Genomic DNA, 15,108 nt, shown 5'->3' with positions numbered 1-15,108 from the left:
ATTTCTATAGGCCAAAGAATGTGTACCATGCGAGGTGTTCCATGGGGCCATATTGCATGGTGGACATGATGAGCAGTGGATTTTCCCAAAGGTCATGGTTTATTGTGACACACCGTTTTCACATCTTATAGAATTAGCTTCCGATGTGGATCTCTGCATATAGTCAAATGCTGTGATTGCAGATCTCAACTGGGACCAGGTAGCTGTATAATGTCCAACATGTGTCGCCAGTTGAAGGTGCCCTCTGATTGAAGGTCCTCTAGCTCAGCATATCTCATTAGAATAGCCTCCCCCAGGAGGTTATTCCTTGGATCATCATTCCCTGGTGTTTTTACCTATAAATGTTCATATCCAATTATATTTTGTGCATTTAGGAATCCAAGAGTTAAGGTTGGGGTCAACCGCTTGCCCGTTGCCCTATAGCACATATACTGCTACAGGGCAGCATGGCTGCGCAAAATCACGTATATTTATGTGATTTGCATTTCCGGGTAGGGGGCATGGGCTGCCCTACCCGAACCGCTATTGGCTGCTGGGAATGTCAATCACCGGGTCCCGCCTGGTGATTCCAGGCTGGGACTCGGTGATCGTATGGAAAGCTGACAGGGGAGAGACCTGTGTGTATACAAAACAGGTCTCTCTCCTGTCAGCATGGATATGCTGCTTTGTGTCTCGATTCCCGGCTGGGACTCGGTGATCGTATGCAAAGTTGACATGGGAGAGACCTGTGTGTATACAACACAGGTCTTTCTCCTGTCAGCATGGACATGCTGTTTTGTATCTCGATTCCCGGCTGGGACTCGGTGATCGTATGCAAAGCTGACAGGGGAGAGACCCATATGTATACAACACAGGTCTCTCTCCTGTCAGCATGGACATGCTACTTTGTATCTCGATTCCCGGCTGGGACTTGGTGATTGTATGCGAAGCTGACAGGGGAGAGACCTATATGTATACAACACAGGCCTCTCTCCTGTCAGCATGGACATGCTGCTTTGTATCTCTCTGCACAGCTGAGGGATACAAAACAGCATGTCTCCCTAGTAAAACACAGCACACAATGTAAAACACACACAGTTAACCCTTTGATCGCCCCAGATGTTAACACCTTCCTGCTCAGTGCTATTAGTACAGTGTCAGTGCTTTTTATTAACACGGATCACTGTACTTGTGTCACTGGGGATGTCAGTGGCAGTTAGTCAGAATGTCCGCCGCAGTCCCACAGTCCCGCTATAAGTTGCTGATCGCCGCCATTACTAATATAAAAAAATTTAAATTAAAATTCCAGTATATATATATATATATATCACCATTTGTAGACGCTATAACTTTCATGTAAACCAATTAATATATACTTATTGGGATTTTTTCATGGGCAGCACAGTGGCTAAATGGTTAGCACTTCTGCCTGGCAGTACTAGGGTCGTTGGTTTGAATCCCAACCATGGCACCTCCTGCCTGGAGCTTGCATGTTCTCCCTGTGCTTGCGTGGGTTTCCTCTGGGTACTCTGGTTTCCTCCCACGCTTCAAAGACATGCTGGTAGGTTAATTGGATCCTGTCTAAATTGGCCCTAGTATGTGTATGTATGAATGTGAGTTAGGGACCTTAGATTGTATGCCCCTTGAGGGTTAGGGACTGATGTGAATGTACAATATATATACAGTGTGGAACAGAAGTATTTGAACACCCTGCGATTTTGCAAGTTCTCCCACTTAGAAATCATGGAGGGGTCTGAAATTCACATTGTAGGTGCATTCCCACTCTGAGAGACAGAATTAAAAAAAAAAATCAAGAAATCACATTGTATGATTTTTAAAGACATGACTTTCTCCCATGCCTCCAATAGGCTGCCCTATTGGTGGCTCTGGTCGTGGCTTAGCCCTAGGCAGCCACGCACCCTGGGCGGCTGCCTAGTTTGCCTAGTAGTAGCACTGGCCCTGACTGTGCTCCCCCCCCCCCCCAAATGTCATCAATAATATGTATACCATTGCTGAGCCATACAAGTGCCCTTGTAACAAAGAACAAAAACAAAAGAAGGGATCACCCTTTGAAACGCGTCCGCTCCATCCTGAGAGTCTCCCCTCTAGATGGGACCCGTGTCTCCTGATGTTGGATTTTATATGCTTTTTATAATGCTACTTTTGTGAGTATACAGCTTAACTTAATAAATTTATGCGCAAGGTTGGTTCACTTTTGTTTTTGTTCTTTGTTACAGCTGCTATTGGGCTTCCCCATTCCTTGAGATAGAGCTGCACAATCTTTGATCTGCCACTGGATGAACTTTCATATATGGTTCAACCCGCAGATTTCTGATCTGGGTCTCTGAGCGCAGGAGGTTTTGTATCTGTTTCCATACAAGTGCCCTGAGTTTTGCTTATATGTTGAAGATTTGTGTGCATTTATAGGCTCATTTCTATTTTTTTTAAGAAATATAAATTTAAAATTAAAATAAAGTGTATTGGTTTTGTGGCTCAGTGATACATTGCTGCATTCAACCACATTGGCCATTACACAGAACAGACAGGTAACAGATATCTAAGGATCTAGTGATACAGATTAATTATTACCCTCACAAGGCACAGTTATTGATGTGTTAATGGTATTACAGATGTCAAGCTCAGGTTACTACCTGACAATCTCTGATATGAAGTAAAATATAGACGGGTGATAGGAAAGTAATATAACCGTGCTAGCTGCCAGGGCGGTACAGGGGCCTGATTACAGCCCTGGCTATCTCTTGCACATGGACAGCAAATACAATGTTGAAGTGAGAAGCCACCACTTTAGCCCCAGAGACGTACCAGTACCTTGTGGGGTTGAAGAAGTTCTTCCTGCCGCTGCATTCCCGGGGTCTCCCATCCCACGGTACATACCCAATCATCTCTCTGGTCTAAGAAACCAGAAGCAACAAGTATTTAGTCACTGCCATATAATAAAAAGAAAGTGCAGTGCTATAGTGAATATTATGAGTGACGTGAAAAAATGATGAAACCATAAGTGACTTGTGTGAGCAAATAATTAGTGCTTAATTATTGCTTAAATAGCAAAAAAATACAAAACAATAGATCTCATATGTAGTGAGGAACAGAAGTATTTGAACACCCTGCGATTTTGCAAGTTCTCCCACTTAGAAATCATGGAGGGGTCTGAAATTCACATTGTAGGTGCATTCCCACTCTGAGAGACGAAATTTAAAAAAACAATTCAGGAAATCACATTGTATGATTTTTAAAGAATGTATTTGTCTTGCACTGCTGAACATAAGTATTTGAACACCTGAGAAAATCCGTGTTAATATTTAGTACAGAAGCCTTTGTTTGCAATTACAGAGGTCAAACATTTCCTGTAGTTCTTGACCAGGTTTGCACTGCAACAGGGATTTTGGCCCACTCCTCCACACAGATCTCCTCTAGATCTGTCAGGTTTCGGGGCTGTCACTGAGCAACACGGAGTTTCAGCTCCCTTCAAAGATGTTCTGTTGGATTTAGGTCTGGAGACTGGCTAGGCCACTCCAGAACCTTGATATGCTTCTTACGGAGCCACTCCTTGATTATCCTGGCTGTGTGCTTCGGGTCGTTGTCATTAGAGATGAGCGAATCGAAGTAGGCGAAGTGGAATTCGAGTCGAATATTGGAAAATTTTCGATTCGCGCCGAATCCGAAAAATAGCCTACTTCGGACGCGCGAATCGAAATTTTTCCTAAAATGGCGGCGGACATGTGCGGCGACGGAGCGGGGATGTCTGGGAAGGCGCGCAGACAAGGCGCGCTGACCCATAATGCATTCCTTAATGACATGTGATCGCATTAGCCAATCAGCAGCCAGGCAGCCAGCACTGTGTAATGGTCGAGCTATAAATAGCGGCCATTTTAGAATTCTTCATTTGCCTCCAGTCATTCAAGAGAGGCAGACCGCTCTGTATTAGGGACAGAGTTAGGGCCACAGAAACGTTACTTAGGGACACAGAATTGTTAATGAGGGCCACAGAATCGTTACTTAGGGCCAAAGAAACGCTAGTTAGGGCCACAGAATTGTTACTCAGGGACAGACAGAATTGTTACTGAGTGCCAGAGAATTGTTACTTAGGGCCACAGAAACGTTAGTTAGGGCCACAGAATTGTTACTCACGGACAGACACAGAATTGTTACTGAGGGCCACAGAACTGTTACTTAGGGCCACAGAAACGTTATTAGGGCCACAGAATTGTTACTCAGGGACAGACAGAATTGTTACTGAGTGCCAGAGAATTGTTACTTAGGGCCACAGAAACGTTAGTTAGGGCCACAGAATTGTTACTCAGGGACAGACACAGAATTGTTACTGAGGGCCACAGAACTGTTACTTAGGGCCACAGAAACGTTAGGGCCACAGAATTGTTATTCAGGGACAGACACAGAATTGTTACTGAGGGACACAGAATTGTTACTGAGGGACACAGAACTGTTACTTAGGGCCACATAATTGTTACTCAGGGACACAGAATTGTTACTGAGGGCAACAGAACCGTTACTTAGGGCCACAGAATTGTTACTCAGGGACACAGAATTGTTACTGAGGGCCACAGAACCGTTACTTAGGCCACAGAATTGTTACTCAGGGACAGACACAGAATTGTTACTGAGGGCCACAGAATTGTTACTTAGGGCCACAGAAACGTTACTCAGGGACACAGAATTGTTACTCAGGGACAGACACAGAATTGTTACTCAGGGACAGACACAGAATTGTTACTGAGGGCCACAGAATTGTTACTTAGGGCCACAGAAACGTTACTCAGGGACACAGAATTGTTACTGAGGGCCACAGAACCGTTACTTAGGTCCACATAAACGTTATTCAGGGACACAGAATTGTTACTGAGGGACACAGAATTGTTACTGAGGGACACAGAACTGTTACTTAGGGCCACATAATTGTTACTCAGGGACACAGAATTGTTACTGAGGGCCACAGAACCGTTACTTAGGGCCACAGAATTGTTACTCAGGGACACAGAATTGTTACTGAGGGCCACAGAACCGTTACTTAGGGCCACAGAATTGTTACTCAGGGACAGACACAGAATTGTTACTGAGGGCCACAGAATTGTTACTGAGGGACACAGAATTGTTACTGAGGGCCACAGAACCGTTACTTGGGGCCACAGAATTGTTACTCAGGGACAGACACAGAATTGTTACTGAGGGCCACAGAATTGTTACTTAGGGCCACAGAAACGTTACTCAGGGACACAGAATTGTTACTCAGGGACAGACACAGAATTGTTACTCAGGGACAGACACAGAATTGTTACTGAGGGCCACAGAATTGTTACTTAGGGCCACAGAAACGTTACTCAGGGACACAGAATTGTTACTCAGGGACAGACACAGAATTGTTACTCAGGGACAGACACAGAATTGTTACTGAGGGCCACAGAATTGTTACTTAGGGCCACAGAAACGTTACTCAGGGACACAGAATTGTTACTCAGGGACAGACACAGAATTGTTACTCAGGGACAGACACAGAATTGTTACTGAGGGACACAGAATTGTTACTGAGGGCCACAGAACCGTTACTTAGGGCCACAGAAACGCTACTCAGGGACAGACACAGAATTGTTACTCAGGGACAGACACAGAATTGTTACTGAGGGACACAGAATTGTTACTGAGGGACACAGAATTGTTACTGAGGGACACAGAATTGTTACTCAGGGACACAGAATTGTTACTGAGGGCCACAGAACCGTTACTTAGGGCCACAGAATTGTTACTCAGGGACAGACACAGAATTGTTACTCAGGGACACAGAATTGTTACTGAGGGCCACAGAACCTTTACTTAGGGCCACAGAAACGTTACTCAGGGACAGACACAGAATTCTTACTCAGGGACAGACACAGAATTGTTACTCAGGGACACAGAATTGTTACTGAGGGACACAGAATTGTTACTGAGGGACACAGAATTGTTACTCAGGGACACAGAATTGTTACTGAGGGACACAGAATTGTTACTGAGGGACACAGAATTGTTACTGAGGGACACAGAATTGTTACTCAGGGACAGACACAGAATTGTTACTGAGGGCCACAGAACTGTTACTTAGGGCCACAGAACTGTTACTTAGGGCCACAGAAACGTTACTCAGGGACACAGAATTGTTACTCAGGGACACAGAATCGTTTAATTAAAGAGTATGTCAGACAACATGCAGAGGAGTGGCAGAGGAGGCAATGTTTTAGGAGCGAGCAGACGTGGCAGCAGAGGAAGGGGTCGAGGCAGCACTATTCGCAGCCAGAGGCCAGTGCTCCCGGTGTCATCCAGTACAGTGAGGAAGAGCTAACAGAGGGCGGTCAGGAACGGGGGGAGACATCCGCCTCTTCAGCAGCCAGGCGAAGAAGTAGTGGCGAGGAGAGTGGCTCGGTAGCCGGTGTAGAGACAGGTCTGTCTCCTGACCCACACGCAGCCGAGGGGGCTAGTAGTGAGGCGGAGACCCTAATTGATGATGATGAGGCTGATCGCACTTGGCAGCCTCGTCGTCATCAGGCTATTGCTTCCGCATCATCAGGAGAAGAGGGTGGCAGCTTGGCAGCGAGCAAAACAGTCGGTGGGTTGTCTCCATCGCCACACTCTGCCATGTGCCACTTTCAGGTCTCCTCACACACTGCTGGTGTGTTGAATTTTTTGACATAGGGTGCTGGCAGATTACGGGCCTCCCATAGCTGCTGCCAGGCCCCTAATCTGCCATGGGCCCCTATATACCGCCTCCTCATGCTGCTGCCAAGTCCAGAGTCTCTCATGGGTCCCTGTACGGCCTCCCATTGCTGCTGTCTCCATCGCCACACTCTGCCATGTGCCACTTTCAGGTCTCCTCACACACTGCTGGTGTGTTCAATTTTTTGACATAGGGTGCTGGCAGATTACGGGCCTCCCATAGCTGCTGCCAGGCCCCTAATCTGCCATAGGCCCCTATATACCGCCTCCTCATGCTGCTGCCAGGTCCAGAGTCTGTCATGGGTCCCTGTACGGCCTCCCATTGCTGCTGTCTCCATCGCCACACTCTGCCATGTGCCACTTTCAGGTCTCCTCACACACTGCTGGTGTGTTCAGTTTTTTGACATAGGGTGCTGGCAGATTACGGGCCTCCCATAGCTGCTGCCAGGCCCCTAATCTGCCATAGGCCCCTATATACCGCCTCCTCATGCTGCTGCCAAGTCCAGAGTCTGTCATGGGTCCCTGTACGGCCTCCCATTGCTGCTGTCTCCATCGCCACACTCTGCCATGTGCCACTTTCAGGTCTCCTCACACACTGCTGGTGTGTTGAATTTTTTGACATAGGGTGCTGGCAGATTACGGGCCTCCTATAGCTGCTGCCAGGCCCCTAATCTGCCATAGGCCCCTATATACCGCCTCCTCATGCTGCTGCCAGGTCCAGAGTCTGTCATGGGTCCCTGTACGGCCTCCCATTGCTGCTGTCTCCATCGCCACACTCTGCCATGTGCCACTTTCAGGTCTCCTCACACACTGCTGGTGTGTTCCATTTTGTCATAGGGTGCTGGCAGATTACGGGCCTCCTATAGCTGCTGCCAGGCCCCTAATCTGCCATAGGCCCCTATATACCGCCTCCTCATGCTGCTGCCAGGTCCAGAGTCTGTCATGGGTCCCTGTACGGCCTCCCATTGCTGCTGTCTCCATCGCCACACTCTGCCATGTGCCACTTTCAGGTCTCCTCACACACTGCTGGTGTGTTGAATTTTTTGACATAGGGTGCTGGCAGATTACGGGCCTCCTATAGCTGCTGCCAGGCCCCTAATCTGCCATAGGCCCCTATATACCGCCTCCTCATGCTGCTGCCAGGTCCAGAGTCTGTCATGGGTCCCTGTACGGCCTCCCATTGCTGCTGTCTCCATCACCACACTCTGCCATGTGCCACTTTCAGGTCTCCTCACACACTGCTGGTGTGTTCAGTTTTTTGACATAGGGTGCTGGCAGATTACGGGCCTCCCATAGCTGCTGCCAGGCCCCTAATCTGCCATAGGCCCCTATATACCGCCTCCTCATGCTGCTGCCAAGTCCAGAGTCTGTCATGGGTCCCTGTACGGCCTCCCATTGCTGCTGTCTCCATCGCCACACTCTGCCATGTGCCACTTTCAGGTCTCCTCACACTGCTGGTGGGTTCCATTTTGTCATAGGGTGCTGGCAGATTACGGGCCTCCCATACTGCTGCCAGGCCCCTAATCTGCCATGGGCCCCTATACCGCCTCCTCATGCTGCTGCCAAGTCCAGAGTCTCTCATGGGTCCCTGTACGGCCTCCCATTGCTGCTGTCTCCATCGCCACACTCTGCCATGTGCCACTTTCAGGTCTCCTCACACACTGCTGGTGTGTTCAATTTTTTGACATAGGGTGCTGGCAGATTACGGGCCTCCTATAGCTGCTGCCAGGCCCCTAATCTGCCATAGGCCCCTATATACCGCCTCCTCATGCTACTGCCAAGTCCAGAGTCTGTCATGGGTCCCTGTACGGCCTCCCATTGCTGCTGTCTCCATCGCCACACTCTGCCATGTGCCACTTTCAGGTCTCCTCACACACTGCTGGTGTGTTCAATTTTTTGACATAGGGTGCTGGCAGATTACGGGCCTCCTATAGCTGCTGCCAGGCCCCTAATCTGCCATAGGCCCCTATATACCGCCTCCTCATGCTGCTGCCAAGTCCAGAGTCTGTCATGGGTCCCTGTACGGCCTCCCATTGCTGCTGTCTCAATTGCCACACTCTGCCATGTGCCACTTTCAGGTCTCCTCACACTGCTGGTGTGTTGAATTTTTTGACATAGGGTGCTGGCAGATTACGGGCCTCCCATAGCTGCTGCCAGGCCCCTAATCTGCCATGGGCCCCTATACCGCCTCCTCATGCTGCTGCCAAGTCCAGAGTCTCTCATGGGTCCCTGTACGGCCTCCCATTGCTGCTGTCTCCATCGCCACACTCTGCCATGTGCCATTTTCAGGTCTCCTCATACACTGCTGGTGTGTTCAATTTTTTGACATAGGGTGCTGGCAGATTACGGGCCTCCTATAGCTGCTGCCAGGCCCCTAATCTGCCATGGGCCCCTGTACCACCTCCTCATGCTGCTGCCAGGTCCACAGTGTCTCATGCCATGTGCCACTTTCAGGTCTCCTCACACTGCTGGTGTGTTGAATTTTTTGACATAGGGTGCTGGCAGATTACGGGCCTCCCATAGCTGCTGACAGGCCCCTAATTTGCCATGGGCCCCTATACCGCCTCCTCATGCTGCTGCCAAGTCCAGAGTCTGTCATGGGTCCCTGTACGGCTTCCCATTGCTGCTGTCTCCATCGCCACACTCTGCCATGTGCCACTTTCAGGTCTCCTCACACACTGCTGGTGTGTTCAATTTTTTGACATAGGGTGCTGGCAGATTACGGGCCTCCTATAGCTGCTGCCAGGCCCCTAATCTGCCATAGGCCCCTATATACCGCCTCCTCATGCTGCTGCCAAGTCCAGAGTCTGTCATGGGTCCCTGTACGGCCTCCCATTGCTGCTGTCTCCATCGCCACACTCTGCCATGTGCCACTTTCAGGTCTCCTCACACTGCTGGTGTGTTGAATTTTTTGACATAGGGTGCTGGCAGATTACGGGCCTCCTATAGCTGCTGCCAGGCCCTTAATCTGCCATAGGCCCCTATATACTGCCTCCTCATGCTGCTGCCAGGTCCAGAGTCTGTCATGGGTCCCTGTACGGCCTCCCATTGCTGCTGTCTCCATCGCCGCACTCTGCCATGTGCCACTTTCAGGTCTCCTCACACTGCTGGTGTGTTGAATTTTTTGACATAGGGTGCTGGCAGATTACGGGCCTCCCATAGCTGCTGCCAGGCCCCTAATCTGCCATGGGCCCCTATACCGCCTCCTCATGCTGCTGCCAAGTCCAGAGTCTCTCATGGGTCCCTGTACGGCCTCCCATTGCTGCTGTCTCCATCGCCACACTCTGCCATGTGCCACTTTCAGGTCTCCTCACACACTGCTGGTGTGTTCAATTTTTTGACATAGGGTGCTGGCAGATTACGGGCCTCCTATAGCTGCTGCCAGGCCTCTAATCTGCCATAGGCCCCTGTACCGCCTCCTCATGCTGCTGCCAGGTCCACAGTGTCTCATGCCATGTGCCACTTTCAGGTCTCCTCACACTTCTGGTGTGTTGAATTTTTTGACATAGGGTGCTGGCAGATTACGGGCCTCCCATAGCTGCTGCCAGGCCCCTAATCTGCCATGGGCCCCTATACCGCCTCCTCATGCTGCTGCCAAGTCCAGAGTCTGTCATGGGTCCCTGTACGGCCTCCCATTGCTGCTGTCTCCATCGCCACACTCTGCCATGTGCCACTTTCAGGTCTCCTCACACACTGCTGGTGTGTTCAATTTTTTGACATAGGGTGCTGGCAGATTACGGGCCTCCTATAGCTGCTGCCAGGCCCCTAATCTGCCATAGGCCCCTATATACCGCCTCCTCATGCTGCTGCCAAGTCCAGAGTCTGTCATGGGTCCCTGTACGGCCTCCCATTGCTGCTGTCTCCATCGCCACACTCTGCCATGTGCCACTTTCAGGTCTCCTCACACACTGCTGGTGTGTTCAATTTTTTGACATAGGGTGCTGGCAGATTAACGGCCTCCTATAGCTGCTGCCAGGCCCCTAATCTGCCATAGGCCCCTATATACCGCCTCCTCATGCTGCTGCCAAGTCCAGAGTCTGTCATGGGTCCCTGTACGGCCTCCCATTGCTGCTGTCTCCATCGCCACACTCTGCCATGTGCCACTTTCAGGTCTTTTCACACTGCTGGTGTGTTGAATTTTTTGACATAGGGTGCTGGCAGATTACGGGCCTCCTATAGCTGCTGCCAGGCCCCTAATCTGCCATGGGCCCCTATACCGCCTCCTCATGCTGCTGCCAAGTCCAGAGTCTCTCATGGGTCCCTGTACGGCCTCCCATTGCTGCTGTCTCCATCGCCACACTCTGCCATGTGCCACTTTCAGGTCTCCTCACACACTGCTGGTGTGTTCAATTTTTTGACATAGGGTGCTGGCAGATTACGGGCCTCCTATAGCTGCTGCCAGGCCCCTAATCTGCCATGGACCCCTGTACCGCCTCCTCATGCTGCTGCCAGGTCCACAGTGTCTCATGCCATGTGCCACTTTCAGGTCTCCTCACACTGCTGGTGTGTTGAATTTTTTGACATAGGGTGCTGGCAGATTACGGGCCTCCCATAGCTGCTGCCAGGCCCCTAATCTGCCATGGGCCCCTATACCGCCTCCTCATGCTGCTGCCAAGTCCAGAGTCTGTCATGGGTCCCTGTACGGCCTCCCATTGCTGCTGTCTCCATCGCCACACTCTGCCATGTGCCACTTTCAGGTCTCCTCACACACTGCTGGTGTGTTCAATTTTTTGACATAGGGTGCTGGCAGATTACGGGCCTCCCATAGCTGCTGCCAGGCCCCTAATCTGCCATAGGCCCCTATATACCGCCTCCTCATGCTGCTGCCAAGTCCAGAGTCTGTTATGGGTCCCTGTACGGCCTCCCATTGCTGCTGTCTCCATCGCCACACTCTGCCATGTGCCACTTTCAGGTCTCCTCACACACTGCTGGTGTGTTCAATTTTTTGACATAGGGTGCTGGCAGATTACGGGCCTCCCATAGCTGCTGCCAGGCCCCTAATCTGCCATAGGCCCCTATATACCGCCTCCTCATGCTGCTGCCATGTCCAGAGTCTGTCATGGGTCCCTGTACGGCCTCCCATTGCTGCTGTCTCCATCGCCACACTCTGCCATGTGCCACTTTCAGGTCTCCTCACACACTGCTGGTGTGTTCAATTTTTTGACATAGGGTGCTGGCAGATTACGGGCCTCCCATAGCTGCTGCCAGGCCCCTAATCTGCCATGGGCCCCCGTACCGACTCCTCATGCTGCTGCCAGGCCCGTAATCTGTCATGGGCCCCTGTTGTTGCTTGTTGGCATATTCCGCTCGTTCAGATGCTCCTTCTCCTGCTACTCCTCTTCACGGATTCCGTCAGCAGTCTTTCTTGGAATCCGTTTCCAAGAGACAACAGTTTGCGAACACGCACACGACGGTGCAGAAGCTGAACGTCCTCCTGTCCAAGTTGCTGCTGCCAGGCTCGTAATCTGTCATGCGCCCCTGTACCGCCTCCTCATGCTGCTGCCAGGTCCAGAGTGTGTCATGGGCCCCCGTACCGACTCCTCATGCTGCTGCCAGGCCCGTAATCTGTCATGGGCCCCTGTACCGCCTCCCCATGCTGCTGCCAGGTCCAGAGTGTGTCATGGGTCCCTGTACGGCCTCCCATTGCTGCTGCCAGGCCCGTAATCTGCCATGGGCCCCCGTACCGACTCCTCATGCTGCTGCCAGGCCCGTAATCTGTCATGGGCCCCTGTACCGCCTCCTCATGCTGCTGCCAGGTCCAGAGTGTGTCATGGGTCCCTGTACGGCCTCCCATTGCTGCTGTCTCTATCGCCACACTCTGCCATGTGCCACTTTCAGGTCTCCTCACACTGCTGGTGGTTTCCATTTTTGTCATAGGGTGCTGTATGGCCTCCCATTGCTGCTGCCTCCACCGCCACACTGTGGCTCCACGCTCTGGTTTTGGCCCCGTGACTGCCCAAATGAGTGAAGTGTGCGGTGATTCTAAGATCGACGGCACTCATCTGCATGTCATACTGACTGACAGTATTATTTCTCTTCCCCAGCAGACTCCAAGGGCATTTAAATTAAAGGTACAGTGTTCTGCACTAATATTAAGTCTCTCTGAAGCCTAGAAACACCCTTTTTTAAGTTAAATTCACAGCGAATATATTCGACTCGAATCGAAATTTTTCCACGAATTCGCCGAATCAGTCGAATCGAATTTTTGAATACTTCGCTCATCTCTAGTTGTCATGTTGGAAGACCCAGCCACGACCCATCTTCAATGCTCTGACGGAGGGAAGGAGGTTGTTGCTCAAAATCACAATAAATGGCCCCATTCATCTTCTCCTTAATACAGTGTAGTCGTCCTGTCCCCTTCGCAAAAAAGCACCCCCAAAGCATGATGTTACCACCCCCATGCTTCACAGTAGGGATGGTGTTCTTGGGATGCAACTCATCCTTCTTTTTCCTCCAAACACGACGAGTGAAGTTTAGACAAAAAATTCTACTTGGGTCTCATCTGACCACATGACTTTCTCCCATGCCTCCTCTGGATCATCCAGATGGTCATTGGCAAACTTCAGACAGGCCTGGACATGTGATGACTTGAGCAGGGGAACCTTCCATGCAATGCATGATTTTAAACCATGACGGCGTAGTGTTCTACCAACAGTGACCATTGAAACTGTTGGGAATGCAACAGCATGTACTATAATGTACTATATACAGTATTCTGTGGTAATATCACTTGACCAGTAGATGGCACTGTACGCTAAAGGTTACTAGTTGTGTATGTGTAAAACTTGCTGATACTTTCCTTTTCTCTATCATCTCTTCCGGAAGTAATGTCTGCTGTAATATATGTCTGCTGAGAAATGTGCTCTATGTGTTTGTAACTTAAGCCACACAAGTAAAGTCTGAATTCTGCTATCACTACCAGTGTCTTCTCTAACACATAACCAACAGGTTATGGGCCCAGCTCCAGACACTGGAAAAAGAAAAACTACAAGCAAGTAAGTGCTGCATTTACAATCCAATTCACTGAAAGATGGCAAGTGCTTCAGATATGAAGTTTACAATAGCAAAGCTCAACAACACCAACTACCAGCTATGGAAGTTTAAGCTTGAAATGCTGTTATCCAAAGATGACTTGTGGCCGGTACTAGATACACACAGACCCAATGACAACCCAGAAGAATGGGACAGAAAAAACAGGCAAGCAAAAGCAGTCATAAGCCTGTTAGTGGAGGATGATCAACTCATTCATATAGGGAAAGAAAGCACAGCTAAAGGTATGTGGACTGCATTACAAAAACTGCATGAACGTGCAAACCTAAACAGTAAACTATATCTACTGCGCAAACTGTATAAGATGAGGCTGAAAAAAGGGCAGGAAATGGGTGAACATGTAAATGCTATGCTAGAAATTGTGGACCAGCTGGGTGCAATAGGTGAAGAAATAAAAGGCAACCATGTTCTGTCAATACTTCTGTGCAGCCTTCCAGAATCATACAGTGCCCTTATAAATGCTCTAGAAACTAGACCGGAAACTGAACTGACGCTAGAATATGTTAAGGGAAAATTAATTGATGAATACAGCAGAAGAAAGAAAAATTTGCATAGTGAAGAGAACGAGAGACCAGAGGCAGCTCTGAAGGTGCATGAAGGCATAAGACAAAGCAAAGAAACCAGGGTATGTTTTCGCTGCAAAAAGGCCAGTCACCTGAAAAAGAACTGTTCAATCTGGAAAGCTGAGCAGCGAAAGTGGGAGCTACCCACAAGAGAAAGAGCTAAAGCAGTCATGAAAGAAAATGAAAGTGCATCATGGAGTGGTACTTTTAAAGTAACTCAGAATAGTACCTCACACGGATGGTACATTGATTCAGGGGCAACAAGTCACATGACAAGCGACGAGACATTCTTCACAGAAATTGATTTTAGTGTAAAAGATAAAGTCTTCCTAGCAAATGGGAAAAGTATTACAGCGGAAGGTAAAGGTCAGGGATTTCTGAACTGCAAAACACCATCAGGGGGCAAGCAGAGCATCCTTGTAAAGAATGTTCTATATGTTCCAAGCCTAGAAGGAAGCCTCCTATCAGTTAAAACCCTTGCAAGCAATGGACTCACTGTCCAGTTCAGAGGTAATGAATGCACAATTCAAAATGGAAAGCAAATTTTAGCAAGAGGAAGATTAAATGAACATCTGTACAAAATCATCACTGAAAGCGAGAAGGCTAATGCGGCAACTCATAACCCACATGACAAGTGCATCCACCTGTGGCATAGAAGATTGGGGCATTGAAACCCAGAAGCTATAAAGGACTTTGCAAAGAGAGGTCTATCAGAAAACATGAAAATATTGCCTTGCCACACACTCAGCAAGTGCACGTGTTGCATCAAAGCAAAGGCCACCCGAACCTCTCT

The 15,108-nt window shown here is 49.4% G+C and overlaps 1 protein-coding gene across 2 annotated transcripts in view; it reads right to left on the bottom strand.

The window, feature by feature from the left end:
• LOC149464506 (NXPE family member 2-like) overlaps nt 1-15,108 on the bottom strand; it is a 95,103-nt gene that overhangs the window by 62,322 nt on the left and 17,673 nt on the right. The window contains exon 2 of one of the 2 annotated variants that reach the window (XM_089674478.1): nt 2,809-2,891. The exons of the other annotated variant lie outside the window; for it this stretch is intronic. Coding sequence (XP_089530604.1) covers nt 2,809-2,891 — 83 coding nt within the window. The remainder of the gene's footprint in view (nt 1-2,808; nt 2,892-15,108) is intronic. 2 annotated transcript variants of the gene reach the window in all.

Source organism: Staurois parvus, unplaced genomic scaffold, assembly GCF_062004578.1.
Source record: "Staurois parvus isolate SC_StPar_1 unplaced genomic scaffold, SC_StPar_1.0 ptg000151l, whole genome shotgun sequence".
Classification (NCBI taxonomy): domain Eukaryota; kingdom Metazoa; phylum Chordata; class Amphibia; order Anura; family Ranidae; genus Staurois; species Staurois parvus.
This window is presented reverse-complemented; position numbering and strand designations above follow the sequence as displayed.